The sequence below is a fragment of the Dama dama genome, chromosome 11 (assembly GCF_033118175.1).
Source record: "Dama dama isolate Ldn47 chromosome 11, ASM3311817v1, whole genome shotgun sequence".
In the NCBI taxonomy this organism is placed as follows: domain Eukaryota; kingdom Metazoa; phylum Chordata; class Mammalia; order Artiodactyla; family Cervidae; genus Dama; species Dama dama.
The window spans coordinates 41,667,009-41,682,577 of record NC_083691.1 but is presented as its reverse complement, the minus strand read 5'-3'; the positions used below and the strand labels follow the sequence as shown (position 1 = coordinate 41,682,577).

General features: G+C 46.8%; 1 protein-coding gene and 1 long non-coding RNA gene across 4 annotated transcripts in view; one reads left to right on the top strand and one right to left on the bottom strand.

Annotated features, from left to right (window-relative positions):
- Nucleotides 1-3,610: 3,610 nt before the first annotated feature.
- The window catches only part of SPRED2 (sprouty related EVH1 domain containing 2), a 122,107-nt gene continuing 110,148 nt past the window's right edge, over nucleotides 3,611-15,569 (bottom strand). For all 3 annotated transcript variants that reach the window (XM_061155179.1, XM_061155178.1, XM_061155180.1), the window contains 2 exons: nucleotides 9,114-9,263; nucleotides 3,611-6,935 (listed from right to left, as the gene is read on the bottom strand). In XM_061155179.1, the coding sequence (XP_061011162.1) occupies nucleotides 6,270-6,935; nucleotides 9,114-9,263 (816 nt within the window). In that variant the 3' untranslated portion in view covers nucleotides 3,611-6,269. The remainder of the gene's footprint in view (nucleotides 6,936-9,113; nucleotides 9,264-15,569) is intronic.
- LOC133064738 (uncharacterized) lies at nucleotides 6,942-12,852 on the top strand. The gene is made up of 3 exons (XR_009694700.1): nucleotides 6,942-7,436; nucleotides 7,753-7,848; nucleotides 12,239-12,852. It is a non-coding gene; the product is annotated as an uncharacterized LOC133064738 (long non-coding RNA).

The following is a 15,569-nucleotide window of genomic DNA, read 5'->3' as shown; positions in this document are numbered from 1 at the left end:
GCACATACACACATCTGTATACAAATATATAGAAAAATCTAGAAGGATGCACAGAGCTTATTTTGGGTGGGACAGAGGAATGTTATGGGTTGAATTGTGTCTCTTCCAAATTCATATGGAGCCCTGATCTCTTTCCTCAGAAAGTGAACTTATTTGGGGATAGGCCCTTACAAAGATAATCAAGTTAAAATTAGGCCACAGAGCGGATCGTAATCCATTATGGCTGATACCCTTAGACGTGCACGCGTGCTATGTCACTTTAGTTGTATCTGACTCTTTGTGACCCTATGGACTGTAGCGCACCAGGCTCATCTGTCTATGGGATTCTCCAGGCAAGACTACTGGAGTGGATTGCCATGCCTTCTTCCAGGGGATCTTCCCAATCCAGGGATTGAACCTGCATCTCTTAAATTTCCTGCATTGGCAGGTGTGTTCTTTACCACTAGCACCACCTGGGAAGCCTCGATACCCTTATAAACAGGGGGAAATTTGGACACAGAGATACACAGAGAGGGAAGATGACATGAACAGGCCCACAGAAGATGCCCATTTTTATACTTCTGTGGTCTATGACATTTTTATAACCGTATTAATTACTTTTATAATAATCAGAGCCCTCCCCCAAAACTAGGGGGAATAAAGAGATAAGACATAGTGGGAAGAAAAGCATATGAAGCGTGACTGTCACATAACTGGCTTGATTCCTCTTAATAAATTTACAGAGACTGTCACCTACTCTCCACCCTCCAATCCCACCTGCACCCTGGTTCTAACGCTGCCCTTGAAGGGGTCAGCTTGCCTGGAAGGAACTGCTAACACTAGTGGCTTCTTTAGCTGAGGACATGGCAGGGCCCTGATTTGCAAGATCACCTGGTATCTGGTGGTGTAAGATGTCACCAGGGTCCTCTCCTTTCAATCCACCCATCTGGTTTGCGCCTGAAGAGGTGGCTCAGACAGTAAAGGATCACCTGCAATGCAGGAAATCTGGGTTTGAACTCTTGAGTTGGGGAGGTTCCCTGGAGAAGGGAATGGGAACCCACTCCAGTATTCTTGCCTGCAGAATTCCACAGATAGAGGAGCCTGGTGGGCTGCAGTCCATGGGGTTGCAAAGAGTCGGGACACGACTGACTGACCAACACATGCACACAAAGTGTGATATTTCTAACCAGCTAACCCCACAAATCAGAAAGCCCAATGGGCCTGCAGTCAGAACGCCTGCAGGCAGTTGCACACTTTTATAAGCTCTGGCCACTCTTTCACAAGGATGTACTGTGACAGCCTGCTCGAAAGCTGTGCTCAAATAACAAACCACCTCTAGTCCCTGGGCATCAGAATTCTTCAACAACATTCTCTCCCCTGGGAAGATCTGATTTTCTGGGGGGTGCCTACCATGAAGAGTGAGTGGTAACTAGCAATGGGAGAGCAGTAGGAGAAACAGAGGCCCAGAAGATGAGGCCACTGACTCACACCCCAAATGCCACGGAAAGGGTCGGGGGTTCAGGAGGCAGATCGGAAAGGCAAGTTGTGTGCTCTGGATCCTGAGCAATCAGCCAGCTCAGAGCCCTTCTGCAGCCATCACGAGGGCTGTGAAGGGGTCTGGGAGGGCCAGCAAGGAATCGAAACCTAGTTTACTATTGCAGAGAGGTTAAGAAAAGGAAATCTCAGCACACATATTTTGTAGGTCTAAATACTCACAAAATTCCATAATGGCTTCAGCCTCCTGTGCTTCAAAAGATGGTGTCCTCTCCAGTTCTTGGGGTTTCATAGAGTTCCAGAATAGAGAAGCTGAGGAAGGAAGGAGTACCCTGTATGCCCAGCATACAGGGGCACCTTCTGTATGCTGCACTGTAATGACAGGTGAACTGTAATCGCTGAGTCTCACGACATGCTTTGGATGTGTATTATCTCACTTGCTACACCTGTGGAGGCCAAGGCTCAGAAGGGTGATATCACTTGCCCAAAAGTTAATGGCTAGTAATGGCAGAAAGACTGTCCAGTGACCAGGTTCACAGGGTTTCTCTGTCCCCACATCCTCACCTGTGAAGTAGAAACGCTATTCCATAGAGGGTTGAGGGAGATGGTGGATAAAGTGTGCCCAGCTCCTGGCTGAGCATGTAGGGCACCAAACTAATCCTGTAGCAGCCTGATGGGCCCCCAGAAACAGGGAGGAGTAGGCAAGGCTCTTGCCTGGTGCCCACTTTTTAAGCCCACAAATGGGGAGGGGGTGAGTAGAGCCCAGGGCAAGGACCTGGGCTCTGCAGTCAGTCAACCAACCTGGTTGGGTCACTGCTTCTTATGACTGCACGTTACTTTAGTTCCTTACCCTTTTTTTTTTCTTTTTTTAAAGAAAACAGCTATTTTTTCTCAGCTGCACTGTGGGACACGTAGGATCTTAGTTCCCCAACCAGGGATCAAACCCATGCCCCCTGCTTTGGGAGCACAGAGTCTTAACCACTGGACCGCCAGGGAAGTCCCAGTTACTTACCTTTTCTAAACCTCCATTCCTCAGCTCCAAACAGAGATGCCGGGAGGGACATGCCTTGGGGGGTGGCATGAGGGCCAGGTGATCTTGGGCCCCCTCTGGATGTGTCTTCCAAGTTCTCTTTTTAAATCAGAGCAATTTATTCAGATTGTTATGAGTAAATGTATACATATTGTCTCAGCAGATATTATTTTTCTTCTTGTCCGTCAGAGCATTCCCACTATTCTTTACCATCAAACTTCTTGAAAACATGTTTTACATTTGACGTCCATGTTTACATGTCCTTTATGTTGACTCTTCACCCCCTATAGTCTGGTTTGTGTGCCTCCTAGTTTATGTACGAACTCTCATGAAGTTCTCTAATGATCTCTTAATTACCAATCTTCATGGCTTCTTTCTCTCCCCTCACTTTCTAATTTCCAGCATCTCCTGTTGCTTTTCATCTTTGCCAGCAGTTTGGAAATGTCACCCCTTTTAGGAAGAGTTGAAACTAGGATGAAGGGACCCCTCTACACATCTCTTTTTAAGGCCCCTACTTGGCTTTCCAGAGAAGAAGCTGAAACGTTCTTCCGTGACCCTTAAAAGACCCCACACTTCATTTCCTCCAAGGGGTTGTCACTGCATGTAACGTTTGAGCATCCAAAGAGCCCATTTGGAACTGAAAGTGGGCCAAATATCACTAAAATCGAACCACTCTGAGGAGACTAAGGATCTTGTAGTTTTAGCAATTGAGTTCTGTGAGAAACTGTGTTCCAAACTTCACACACACACACGCATACACACTCTAAAGGTTCAGCAGGAACCAGTTGAAAACAACTCAGAGGAAGTACAGCTGTTCCCTCTGAGGAGCACGCGTGTGGGGGAAGCCAAGCGAGGAAGAGGGGGTGTTCCCCGGGTGGTGACATACAGCATTCTTTTCACTTGAGGCATCCGAGCCCGAGGAGCTGCTGTCTCCCCTGGGGAATATGACATAACCAGAGGCGGGAAGGGCCTCACAAAAACAGACCGGTGTCCACACATCCTTCTCCAAAGGAAGCCCCTTCCCATCCTGTGTGCGAGAGCTCCCACGTCCGCAGAGATTCAAACACCACCCTGTCTCTAGCCAGCCAAACAGCCCAAAGCCAGCGATCTGATAGGATGTGTTTATATTTACATGGTACATTTTAAAGCAATGGCTACATTGGTCATACATATTAGAAACCATAAAAAAAAGTTAAGAACTAAAATGTACATCATACACTTGTATATATATTTTTTTACACAGAGGTAAAAAGGCTTATTATAAAAAAATCAATACAACGGGGTTTTTAGTATACAGGTAAAGAATGAATTATGCTTCAGGCACTTTTAATTTGTTAATGTGAGCAAATAGCTTCATAGTTGGGGGCAGGGGGGTCAGGGGAAGCTTCCAAACAGAAAATCTTTTGGTTAATGTTTTGTTACCACAGATACAAAAATAAAATCTGAATAATTTCTCTCAGATGACTGACGTTAAGTATGGCAAAGCTGACTGGGAAAATACTACACACTGTGGCTGCAGTGTGGCAATTAGAGAGACGTATTTACATAAAATGTCCCCACAGCTGTCCTTGTGCCCTTAACCGCTGCCTTCTTCACAAACCAAAAAGGATACGCGGCCTAAGATTCACTAGCATTAACTCTTCAAAGGGGTGGAAAAGGACAAGGGGTGAAGGAAGATAGATGATGGCTAGACAGACATGGCAAACAAGAAGCGGCTGGAATAGGTGTGTTCTTACTGAAATAAATAGGGACACTTGAACTGAGGACTAACAGAACATACATTAGTGTTGTGCTTTGTAGAGAGGAGACCTTGAGAAAGACCCTGAGGAGATGCCTCAGGATGGGGGTTGAGGTGGGGGAGAAGATGGTCTCGCAACAGCATCTGGAGGCTGGCTGAAGGCTTTCTAGATGTTCTCCAGGCTGGGAAGTGGTTCTTGTCTTGCACCACCAGAATAATAGATCTCTGCTCCCTTCCCAGACCGGAAGACCCAAACCAGTCACTCCAACAAACAAAAATACCTATCAAACAAACTCATAAGCACACTGGGTATTTACATGGATAATCTGAGGAAGAAATGCAAAGCACTCTCAGGTAAGCTGAGAACATTCCCGGGAAGGTAAGCGTAGCCAGCACTTTCCCAATATGATTGGCAGACTGGGAAAAAAGTCCCTTTCCTTGGAGACTGATGTCCTCTGTGCAACAGAGAAGGGATGGTTGAGGGGCCGGGGAGTGGGGAGAGAGGAATGAGGCTGTGTGCTCAGCTGGCAACAACCACAGGAAGATCATGGCGGGAAGAACAGCTGGCGCAGACAAGCCTGTCCCCTATGCTCCCCACGGTGTTCTGATTGTACAATGCTAGGTATAGGTAACCACTCGTCACTTTTTTTTCCCTTTCTGCAGAAAGATTTGGCTATTCCTTGCAATATATTAGAAAAATACTCTTTTCCAGCTAATTAGAAGCCTCCTACGTGGCAAGGCGACAGGCGGACCCAGACTGCTGAACTAACCATCTGTGCACTCAAAGTGGCAAGTCTGAGTTTGGGGTTGCAGGGGAAAGACACTTAGGCATTGGAAGGGTTTTTTATATATGGCCTTGTTTTTTCCCAAGTATAAACGAAGAATTTGGTGACGTGAAATTGAGTCCAAGATGAAAACAAAACGACAAACCCATGAACAGAATGCAACCCACCACTCTTCAAATTGATGACATTTAAAATCTCCCCCAGTTAATAGAAAATAGCCACTGGGGGGAAAGAAAGCTCCTTTAAAGTTTTACTTACCACAGCCTTGGTGTTTCTTAACCAGACCATGTTTGGTAGAACACCGGTTTGTTTGAAAGAGACTATTTGGTTTGCAAAACAATGAGCAAAATTTCTTACCTCATTAGCATTTTCTTCTGGTATTGCTAAATTTTTACAAGTGGTGGTGACATTAATTTTAAAAAGATCTACTTTAGGGTCACTGGGGAGGCTCAGAGAAACCTGAAATCCCCTTTCTAGCCCTGGTCTGAGAGGATACAATGCAGTTTAAAGGATTTTCCTGATTCTCACAAGTTAATCTGAAGTTAAGGCTCAATTCTCAGTCATTTTAGGAGTGAATGTTTTGCATCAGTGAGTAACTGACAGATTTTGGGGGTGGTGGTTGAGAGAGACAATATGATGGGCTCTAGACAGAAACCGCAGCTTACATGGGAAGTTTGGCTTTAGAAACGTTAAAGCGATCTCGCTTTGTGGTAGAATTTTGTTAACTAGCTCACCTCCTATATATAGTAACTGACTGCAGGTTCAAAGATACATCTGGTAGGGTTTCACCATTATGACAATCCATTACCACAGGAACCTGAGGAAGCAAGCTCGTTAGCAACAGGCAAGCTAGAACCAAGAGGAAGATGGCCTTTGGAGCTCTTGGAAAAAAAACGACAAAACCCACCAAAAAAATCAGCAGTTCCTGCTGCAGGCGCCTTGAAACTGGACGAGGTGGGCAGGAAGGACATGAAATCAACACCTGGATGAGATAGTTAGCTTGATTACAGATTGTTAATAATACAGGAGCATCTAGGCAGAGGGTCCTTTCCTTAGAACACTGTGCGCGCGTGCCTGGGTGCAGCCGATGCAGAGTGGGTGGCGGGGGTGCAGAGTCCTCCAGGCAGGCTCCCCAGGCTGGAAAGGCGCCTTGGGTACCCGGGAGCGGCGGGAGAGATGAGAGGATGTAGAAGACGAGTCCCCTTGGGGCTGTGGACCGGAGGGGGTCGGGAGGGAAACCGAGTCACACGGCCGCTTTGTGCTTCCCCCCGCAGCACCTGCACATCACTCCGCAGTGGTAGCAGGCTCGCAGGGGCAGGTAACAGCACATACAGGGGGCCAAGAAAGACAAGGCAATAAGAGCCATCCACCGGAGGCAAAACTTCTCGTCGCTGGTATCGCACGAGCACGGGTCTGTATAGTCCCCCTCGGGGTCCGACATACAGTGATAGAGCATGCTGTCTGCGCACCACATACAGCTCACCCGGCGGATGCAAGTTCTCACGGAGTCGGGGGCGTCCTGACAGTGGCCCCTCCGGTTCTCCTCGTGGTTGAACATGTCCCGGCAGTACTCACACCGGGAGCGCTCCCCGTCCTCTTTCCGCCTCCGGGACTTGCCCCGGGAGGGCTGGGTCTTGATCACGCTGCCCCCACGCCCTTTGGGGTCTTCGCCGAGGCCAAAGTCTGACGAGTCCATGTAGGGGTAGTTGTAGTCGTGCTTGGGCACCTCGCCCTTGGCGAAGCGCACGTAGGAGTCCGCGTCCTCCGTGGGGTCCAGGTATTTGCCCCTCACCGGGGCGTGCCGGTAATCCTCGTAGCCGGTCATCCAGATCTTCTCCCGGGGGTTGATGCGCACGATCTCCTCGTCGTCGTCCGGGAAGCTCACCTGGCGGTAGGGCCTTGGCATCGGCTGCCCCCGGAAAAAGGAGACGTTACTTTATCGCAGCAGCTAAACAAACCAATCTTCAAATAATGCATCCTTCACCTTGGCAAAGGGCATTTCTTGAAGAAACGGACCTATCCTGTACTTAACAGCTTGTGGGTCAAAGATGTATTTCAAATTGTGAGTCTCAATCCCTTCCTGGGTCAGGAAGTCATGTGAATGGGTTGACTGGCATTTCCCCCCTTTCTGTTGCAGTTTTGCCATAGATGTGGGGAGGTATACACACTGTGAGAATAAAGTTTGAAATTCCAGAAGTTGAACATGCCCAGATCAAAAGCAGACCTGAGATGTCCCTAGAATATCCTTATCTCCCTTCTGTGACCTCCCCCCACTAAGGTGACCAGTGACTGGCATCATGATTTCTAACAGCTTAGATTAGTTTCACCTGTTTTTGTAGGCCATCCTCTCTTTAGACTTCTCTTTTTCCAGAGAAGCAGAAGAACTCTGGAGTGCACTGACCATTAGGAGGTAAGTACATTTGTGTGTACTTAACAAGTGCATACTAGTCCATGATACAGAATGTGTGTCTCACTGTGGGTCATGTTCAAAAAAGCAAAAGTGGAGACCAGGGACTATGAAGGCTCACAGGTACCTTGTAATCTGGTTGGGGAGATAAAATGCTCAAATACACAGAGGGTAAGAGTACAAGTTCCAGAGGCCAATGGTGTTTAAATCCTGCCAGGATCTCCCAGGTGGTGAGTGGCAGAGTGGAATCTGAACCTGGGATGGCTGGACCCAGGGCCATGCTGTCTAGACTTCAAACCTAACCTGCATTCTCCCTTAGGATGAAACTGTTATCCCTGTGGTTGTCCTCTTATAATTCACATCAGTGCCTTGTCCAGAGTAGCAGATGCTGAATACAGTTATTGAGTGGATCCAGGTAAGCCTGCCTTGCACGGGGTATCCCAGTTGTGGCAGACAATGAGATTTCCCACCTTAGAAGCCCTTTGAGCATGAAGGCTTTTTAAGGAATGAGAAGCATGGCTTTGACTGGAATTCAGACTATAGAATTTATTAGCAAGTTGCTAAGCCTCGGACTTCACTTCCGTAATGGTCAAACTGCATAGGGCTATTGTGAGAACAAAGAGAAAGCATCTATATGGTGTAAGCACAGGCTCTGTCACACAGGATGCACATGATAACTGTTGCCAATACTGTCATTATAATATTATCCTAGAATTTAGCACACACTAATTAAATTTACCCATCACTTCCCACCAGACTGTGAGCTCCTTGAGGGCAAGGGCCACGTCTCACAGGCTTTGTCCTAATTCCTGCCAGATTCTTGATGTCAGAGTTTCCCCAACTTTGGAAAAAATACAATCCTGCAATATTTCAAAACAAATTTTGGGAGCTGACACAGTCTTTGCTATTAATTTATTTCGAAAGAGAGGCAAAAAGTCAATTCCCATCTATTGCTACCATACTGTGATTTTAAAAAGAACATTTTCATGCCAAAGTATTAGGAAGCACACACCCAATAAAACAATTTTGAAAAAAAGAGTCATATAAATCTAGCTTTATGTTATAAAACCTCAGTGCCTCGTGCTTTTTCTCTTTTCAAAGCAGACTGGTGGCCACATCACCCACATGGGCACCAGTCCACGCCCCCCAGTTTGCGAACTTGCTCCAAAAAACAGCCACTGGGTAAATATTTGTTGTATTACTAAATTCCAGCTACAGCTCCCCAAGGAAGCCGGGGCCTGGAGCCCATGATGCCAGGCCTTTGGTCCAAACATACAGTGTTCTGTGGTACCAATCATGGTTCTGTGCTTTCACACCCTTTGGACAGAGGAATGCAGGAGGCAGGGTAGCATCCTGGGTGAGCAGAGTCTGCCATCTAAATCTTATTCCACTAGGGACCTTCTTCCTAAGCCTCAGCCTCCTCATCTATCAACTGGGGATGCAGAAGATCTGCTTATGGGTAATTTGTGAGGATTAAAGGAGATAAATCACATGAAGGGTTTGGCAAGGTGCCTGGCACACAGAAAACTCTTGAGTGAGGGTGAGTTGCCTGTACCACCTCCAATATGGGGTGGGGGAACAGAGTAGGCCTAGGCTAGGGCATGCGGCTGGAGGGCAAGGCAGCTGTTTCAGATTGTGAGGTCACCCCTGTGACCTCCAAGGAACAGGATCCCCGCTCACCTGCTCGAGGTGATAGTGGTCCGTGGGGTATGGGTCGTGGAGGTGACCCAGGGTATAAACCTTCCGGTGCTCACAGGATGTGGGGGAGGAGATTGTGCGAGTAGGTTGTTCCCTCTTCTGAGACGAATTAGAAGAACTGTCTGTAGCTGTCTGTGTAGAAGGAGGTAACCATGAGTTAATTAAAAACAAAACAAAAACCAAGTCCCCCAAAAAACTAACACACCGTCTACCCCCACTTGTGGCGTCTCGCTGGACTTCCCGAAATCTTAAGTTTATCCTGGCTGTGGGAGGCAGGAGGACCCCTGAAGGGCCTGGTTGTCTAAACACGACAGGCAGAGAAACCCAGCTACCAGCCCCTGGAAAGCTGGGTTTGTTTTCTCAACTGTGGGAGCAGCGACCGGCTTTGGGGCAGGGCTCACCACACCAGGCCACTCGCGGGTGCATTCCAGTTTGATCAAGAATGGTCACTCGTTTGTGGCCCTGGTTGTAAGGTCCTTGGGCAAGCAGAGGAAATGCAAACAAGCAAAAAATCAAACCCATATGTTTCTTTGTGGGGTTAAGCCCAGCCTGGGAAAGTCTCAGGAGATAAGGATACCTCAGGGGTATCATGGGTACTGGCTTTCCAGGAAGAAATTTTGTAATCTTTGGCGTGGAGGCAAGCCTGAGGGTCACTGTCTCTGGAGGGTGAGAACAGAGCCGTTTCCCCAGTAGAGGTGACTAGAAGCCTCCTAGGAAGGTGATCAGATATCAGAATAGACTGTGGCTGTGGGCAGAGCACGGGCCCCCTGGTCTCTCAGAACACCTCGGGTGCTTCACACCCCCAGGTGATCCCAGGTGTGATGGTCACTTTCCACAACCTTGGGGCCCAGCAGCCACATGCTCATAAAAGGCTTTGTCAAATGCAGCTAGCAGTTGCCTTGAAAACCAGGGCCCCTCTGAATCCTATCCTCACTTCACCTTCTACTTCCTTAGAGTAATGGACCCTTCTTCTCCTTTTATTTATTTTTTTTTCACAAATGAAAAGATTTTCCTTGATATCGAAGTGTCCTATTTCTGGTAAATATCTAGAAACTCCTTAGTTGTTGCTTCTCATTCTTATATCCCCCTTACCCCATATGCTTATTTATATCCTTTTATTTTACTGTTTTTTGTTAGTGTCATCGATCCTTTCCAGGGCAAGGCAAGGTTAAGACAAATAAGACTTATAAGAGTTACCCTCCACCCCTCCACTACGTTCACTTATAAAGTAATAAATGCTCAGGAAAATAGGAGTACAAGTATTCAGGAAAAAGAAAAGACACTCAGGGACTTCTCTGGTGGTTCGGTGGTTAAGATTCTGTGCTTTCACTGCAGAGGGTGTGGGTTCGATCCCTGGTTGGGGAACTAAGATCCCACATGCTGTACGGTGTGGCCAAAAAAGAAAAGACACCCGTATTTCCACTATGCAGCACAACTGATGTTAATTTTTAAAGCTTGGTGGACATGTGCAGCATCCTTTTGGAAACCCAACCCTCCTGGATTTTTAATTGTTTGGTTTGTGTGATGTGGGGGTGATGCCTGTTTCCAATCCCACAATCTAGTGGCTAATTCAGATATGGACACACACTTCTCCCTGAGGCAATCCAGAGAGATTTCTGATGGCCAGGTCAGAGAAGATGCTTGACTCTATCTCCTTAAGAGCTAAGGGTCCTGTAGTCTAGAATCCTGGTGAAGGTGCAGGGAAAGAATCTGAGGATGGAGTGAAGCAAAAAAACCAAGGGAAGAAGGATCCCACAGATACCACTTGAGCTTCCCGATCCAGCCAAGCCTGAATCCTGATCCACCCTAGGATGTCCCAAAGAGAGGAGCCAATTCCCTTTGGTAATTTAACCCAGAATGCACTGGGTTCATCCGTTGGGTGCACTTTCTTTTTTGTTACTGCTGATTCCTTCTCTGTGGCAGCCTTCCACCTGCACCACACTCCTGGCCTCTCTCTTGTCCCTTTCACTCCTCTCCACAGCAGGTAGAGTGGAACAGGGTGTTCAGAGCCTGCTACCTCTCTCCTCTGCCTCTTGGGAGCCACCCAACTGGCAAATAGGATGTGCTGGCAACCTTTCTTGGGACTGTGTGGTCTACTTGGAAGGTTGACGGCCCACCCACTGTGGGGAGGGTATGGAGACCCAGCGCACGCGTGCCTGGTAGGGCAGGTCTGTCTGATCTCAGGGTCCAGTCCTGGGATGTCCACTTCCTGCAGATGTAAGCTGGGACTCACATCATCAGTAATAAAGGGTCTCTTCACTTTTTTTCTCAATTGGTTCAGGGCCCTGATAGGAAAGAGTTGCTACTTACCCCTCAAATCCCAGGAGCGGAAAGAGACCAAGCCAAGACACACAGAATTTTTACTTCCTTTCAAACTCAGGTCCGTCCTCTAGCTCTCACCCACCATCTTTCCTGACGTCTCTGGAGGTACTGCCGCTCTCTTTAACACATGAGTGGTTGCAAGTTGACAGTACAACAAAGCATACAACCCTTCACAGTCTCATACTGTGTGAAGGCTTATGATGTGCCAGGCACTGGCTACACGTGAATACACCACTGCAGGTAAAAGATCGTCTCCACGTCATACACAGGAACACAGACACCTGAAGAAATTCGGGATCCTGCCAACTGTGGCAAGCAACCACTGGCACAGTGGGACTGAAATGCGGCCCCCATCTGCCAAGCCCAGTGGGATCTCAGTGTAGCACGCTGCGGCTTATCAAGCCCAGGAGAGCCACCTGTTCTGGGCTCATCTTGATGAGATTAACACAAGTACAACTCTTCCAAGTAAGACGATGTGCCCCACTTTATACAGACCCAGGTGGTAAGGGGTGGTGTCTCAGAATACAAAGGTTTCTAGAGATCTCAGTAAATACTTTCTGAATGAGTAGATAAGGGCCTTTCTGTATGATTCAAATCCAAGGGTTAAACTCTTATCTAATACCCATGTGACAGTCACATCTTAGGTTAGAAGCTACCTCGGCATTAAACACTGTAATATGCACTTGGCGTTTAGTTCTCAGAAACCCAGTTCACACATCACAGTCAGCTCTGTGTTAGTCATCTGTTTATGCCAATCCACCCTGTTTTCTGTGACCTGTGTCCAGATTAACAACGTATGGAAAAATCATTCTGAGAAATGAGGCACACCCGGTACCTCCTAGTCATCCTCAGCCAATCAGACGCCCCCTTCTGATGCTCCCAGCCTTCCTCCCCAGCCTGCACCAGCCTTTTCCCATCGCAGAGTCAAGTGCAAAGTTTCCTGGGCCATTTTCTGACAATTCAGAGAACGTGAGACTGAGAAAGGTCTTTCGACATCTCCTAATCTGATGACAAATCTCTACAGAGGAGCAAGGAGGCAAGAAGACTGAGGCGGGCTATCAGTTCACTGCCTCCCTCCCCGACTGCTCTGGGCTAAAGCATGCAGAAGAGGCTCCATCGGAAGCTGAGGCTTATTCCATATCTGTGATATCAGATAAATCTTGTCAAGAGGCAAGTGTCTACCAGCAAAAGGAATGTACTATCAGGGTATTTCCAAGAAGAGGCAAGAGGAAAAACCTTTCATCACACGCACCTCTGGACGAATGCCCCTGTTCTCTGCTTGTGGAAGAAAGCAGCCATTGGACTGTGCACAAATGCACCTCAACAAGCAAGATTCTAGAACATGCCTGCCACTTGTGCGCACAAGCTTATGACACCCACCCACCTACTAATCCGAGAGCTTCACCTTCAACCTGGAAATACTGGCTGCCGTTTTCAAGTCGCCTTCCTGGTGGGGCGGGGGAAATCTCTGAAGTGCTGTAGGTGTGAGCTCAAGAAGAACAAAAGCAGAGGTCCTCTGTGCTTGGGGACCTCAGACTGCTTAGTGGGTTGGCTTCGGTGCAGGCTTCCTGAGTCAGAGAGAGCAGTCAGAGACGGCCTTTGATGTCACCCACTGTGAACAAGGCCAGGCACTGCCATGGGGTGCCGCCTACTTGTGGGAGGTCCCGTGCGACATGAAAGCGTGAGCACAACCACTGTTACCTTCGTGTGTGCTGCCAGAAAGCCTTGCCTCTGGGTCTGACTCCAGCTCACTGTCAATGCCTGCTATTAAAGAGATGCCCAATTAAGAGGCCTGGAACCTAATATGAAGCACCGAACAACAGAAACGCAAGGGAATGTCATAATGCTAAATATCATGGTCTCAATCCAGGCAGGCTAGATTTGAATCAGTTCTCTGCTAATTGTAAGTTGTCTGATTTTGGACAAGGTGACCTCTAACTCCAGTTTTCACATCTGTAAAATGGAGCTAAAATTGTCCTCAGGGTAACTGTAAAAACAAAACGAGATTAATCATTTCCATTTTCTAAACAGTTACTACTGATTTTATAAAAAAGTTACTGATCCTGTGATCCGGTCCCCTTGCTTAACTCCTTATAAAAGTTCAAATGTTTTATCCAGTGATTCTCTGGCTTTTTCTAAGCAAATCCCATCACCCACAAAAGATAGTCTGGTCTCCTTTCCAATATTTGTAACTTCCTGTCTTACTGTATCTTTGCCAATGTTTCCAGCATGATGTGGAAAAACAGAATGGCTCTTGCTGTCTTGAACTTGACTTTGATGGGACAACTTCTAACAATTCTCTATTGTATACAATGTTTCCAGATAACTGGAGTGGCTATAAAGTTCCAATGTCTCCTTGTATTCTAGATTGCAAAGTGTGTGTGCTCAGTCGTGTCCAATTCTTTGTGACCCTATGGACTGTAGCCCACCAGACTCCTTTGTACATGGAATTCTCTTTTCAACCCAGGGATCGAACCTGCGTCTCCCTGCACTGGCAGGTAGATTCTTTATTATTGGGCCACTGAAGAAGCCCAGATTGCTATGGACTGTCACCAAAAAATACTGGTAACCAGATGGTTCTTCTGTGTCTATTGAGATGATTATGGTCTTTCACCTTTGTTTCATTAATGTACGAATCAAACAGTTAAGCTTTTTTAATATTAACCATCTTTGCATGCCTGGGATATCTACTTTACTGGTCTTTCATTAAATTTGTTTTACAAATATTTGATGTGATTTGGTAACATTTTACTTTAAAACTTTACATCTACATTCATAGGTGAGTTTGACTCCGGTTTTTCTCTACTTGAATTCTTCTTGCCCATTTTTACAGCAGGGTTATGCTAGTCCTGCAAACTGAGCTAGGCAGTGTTCCACCGTTTTCTATACTTTGGGGAGTTCTTTCTTTTTTTAAAATAATTGAAGTATAGTTGAATTACAATATTGTGTTAGTTTCAGGTGTACAGCAAAGTGACTCAGACACATATATATTTTTCAGATTATTTTCCATTGCAGGTTATCACAAAATATTGAATATGGTTCCTTGTGCTACAAAGTATATCCTTCTTGCTTATCTACTTTATGTATGGGGGTTATGTTTTTTAACCACCTAAATTTAGTTCTCCTTTTAAAGGGTATACCTTTGACTACATTTTCAAATTTTTCTATGATTATAGAAAAACATGTATTTTGAGTAGTAAGCTTTATGTGGCCTGGTTCTAAAGCCCTCTAACAAGGCAGTAAGACAAGACTTTAATAAGGAAACACAGGAGGCTGAGAAAAGAAAGGGAAGGGAGGTGGAAGCAAGAGCCAGAGGGTACCGACATGAAAGAGTGGATGCCGGGAACCTCCAAGTAATAAAAAGAGATGCGACCAGCCTGACCAAGTCCACACTGGTAGCAGAAACACTGGAAGGCTGGCAACCATTCATTTTCTTCTTCCTCTTGGGGCTGGAGACAAATGGGACGAATGCCACCTCCAGAGAGGCAGGCACACAAGTCCAGCCGCCTCATCCTCCCCGTGTCCTCAGGAGCACACGAGCTGCTGTGAGCACACAGCACGCGGAGCCGAGCCTGCTCTGAGCAGCTGCTTCTGGAGGGTGACAGGCCTACGTGTTTTGAATAAGGCACAGAAAATAAAGTGAAGACACTGCTTAAGAAGCCAATCTGCGTCATCCAGGAATCATACAGAAACGTTAAGCAAAAATAGTACTTCCCGGAGAGAACTGGGAAACCTTGGCTCCAGGCCAGGCGAGGACGTATGTCTCGGGATAGTTGTTGAAGCTCTGTGGGCCTTTGTCCTCGGGTGTAAAGTAAGGAGTTGCCCTGGATGATCTCCAAGGTTTCTTTGAGCTCTGAAAATTGTGTGTGTGATCCTTCTGCCTTCCTCCTCAGAATGTTACAGAGGAGTTTGGCTAAGACTATTGCTTAGCTGATGAAGAGCCACAGGATGTATGTCAGCTACACCTCAATAAAAAAATAAGTCATCGCCACAAGGGAAAGAAAAGCTGCAGGACTGATTCAGATTAATAAAAGTAGGACTCTGCCCTGTCTTACAGATGATTTATTTATTTATTTTTTTGGCCTCCTGGCTTGGGGGATCTTAGTTCCCTGACCA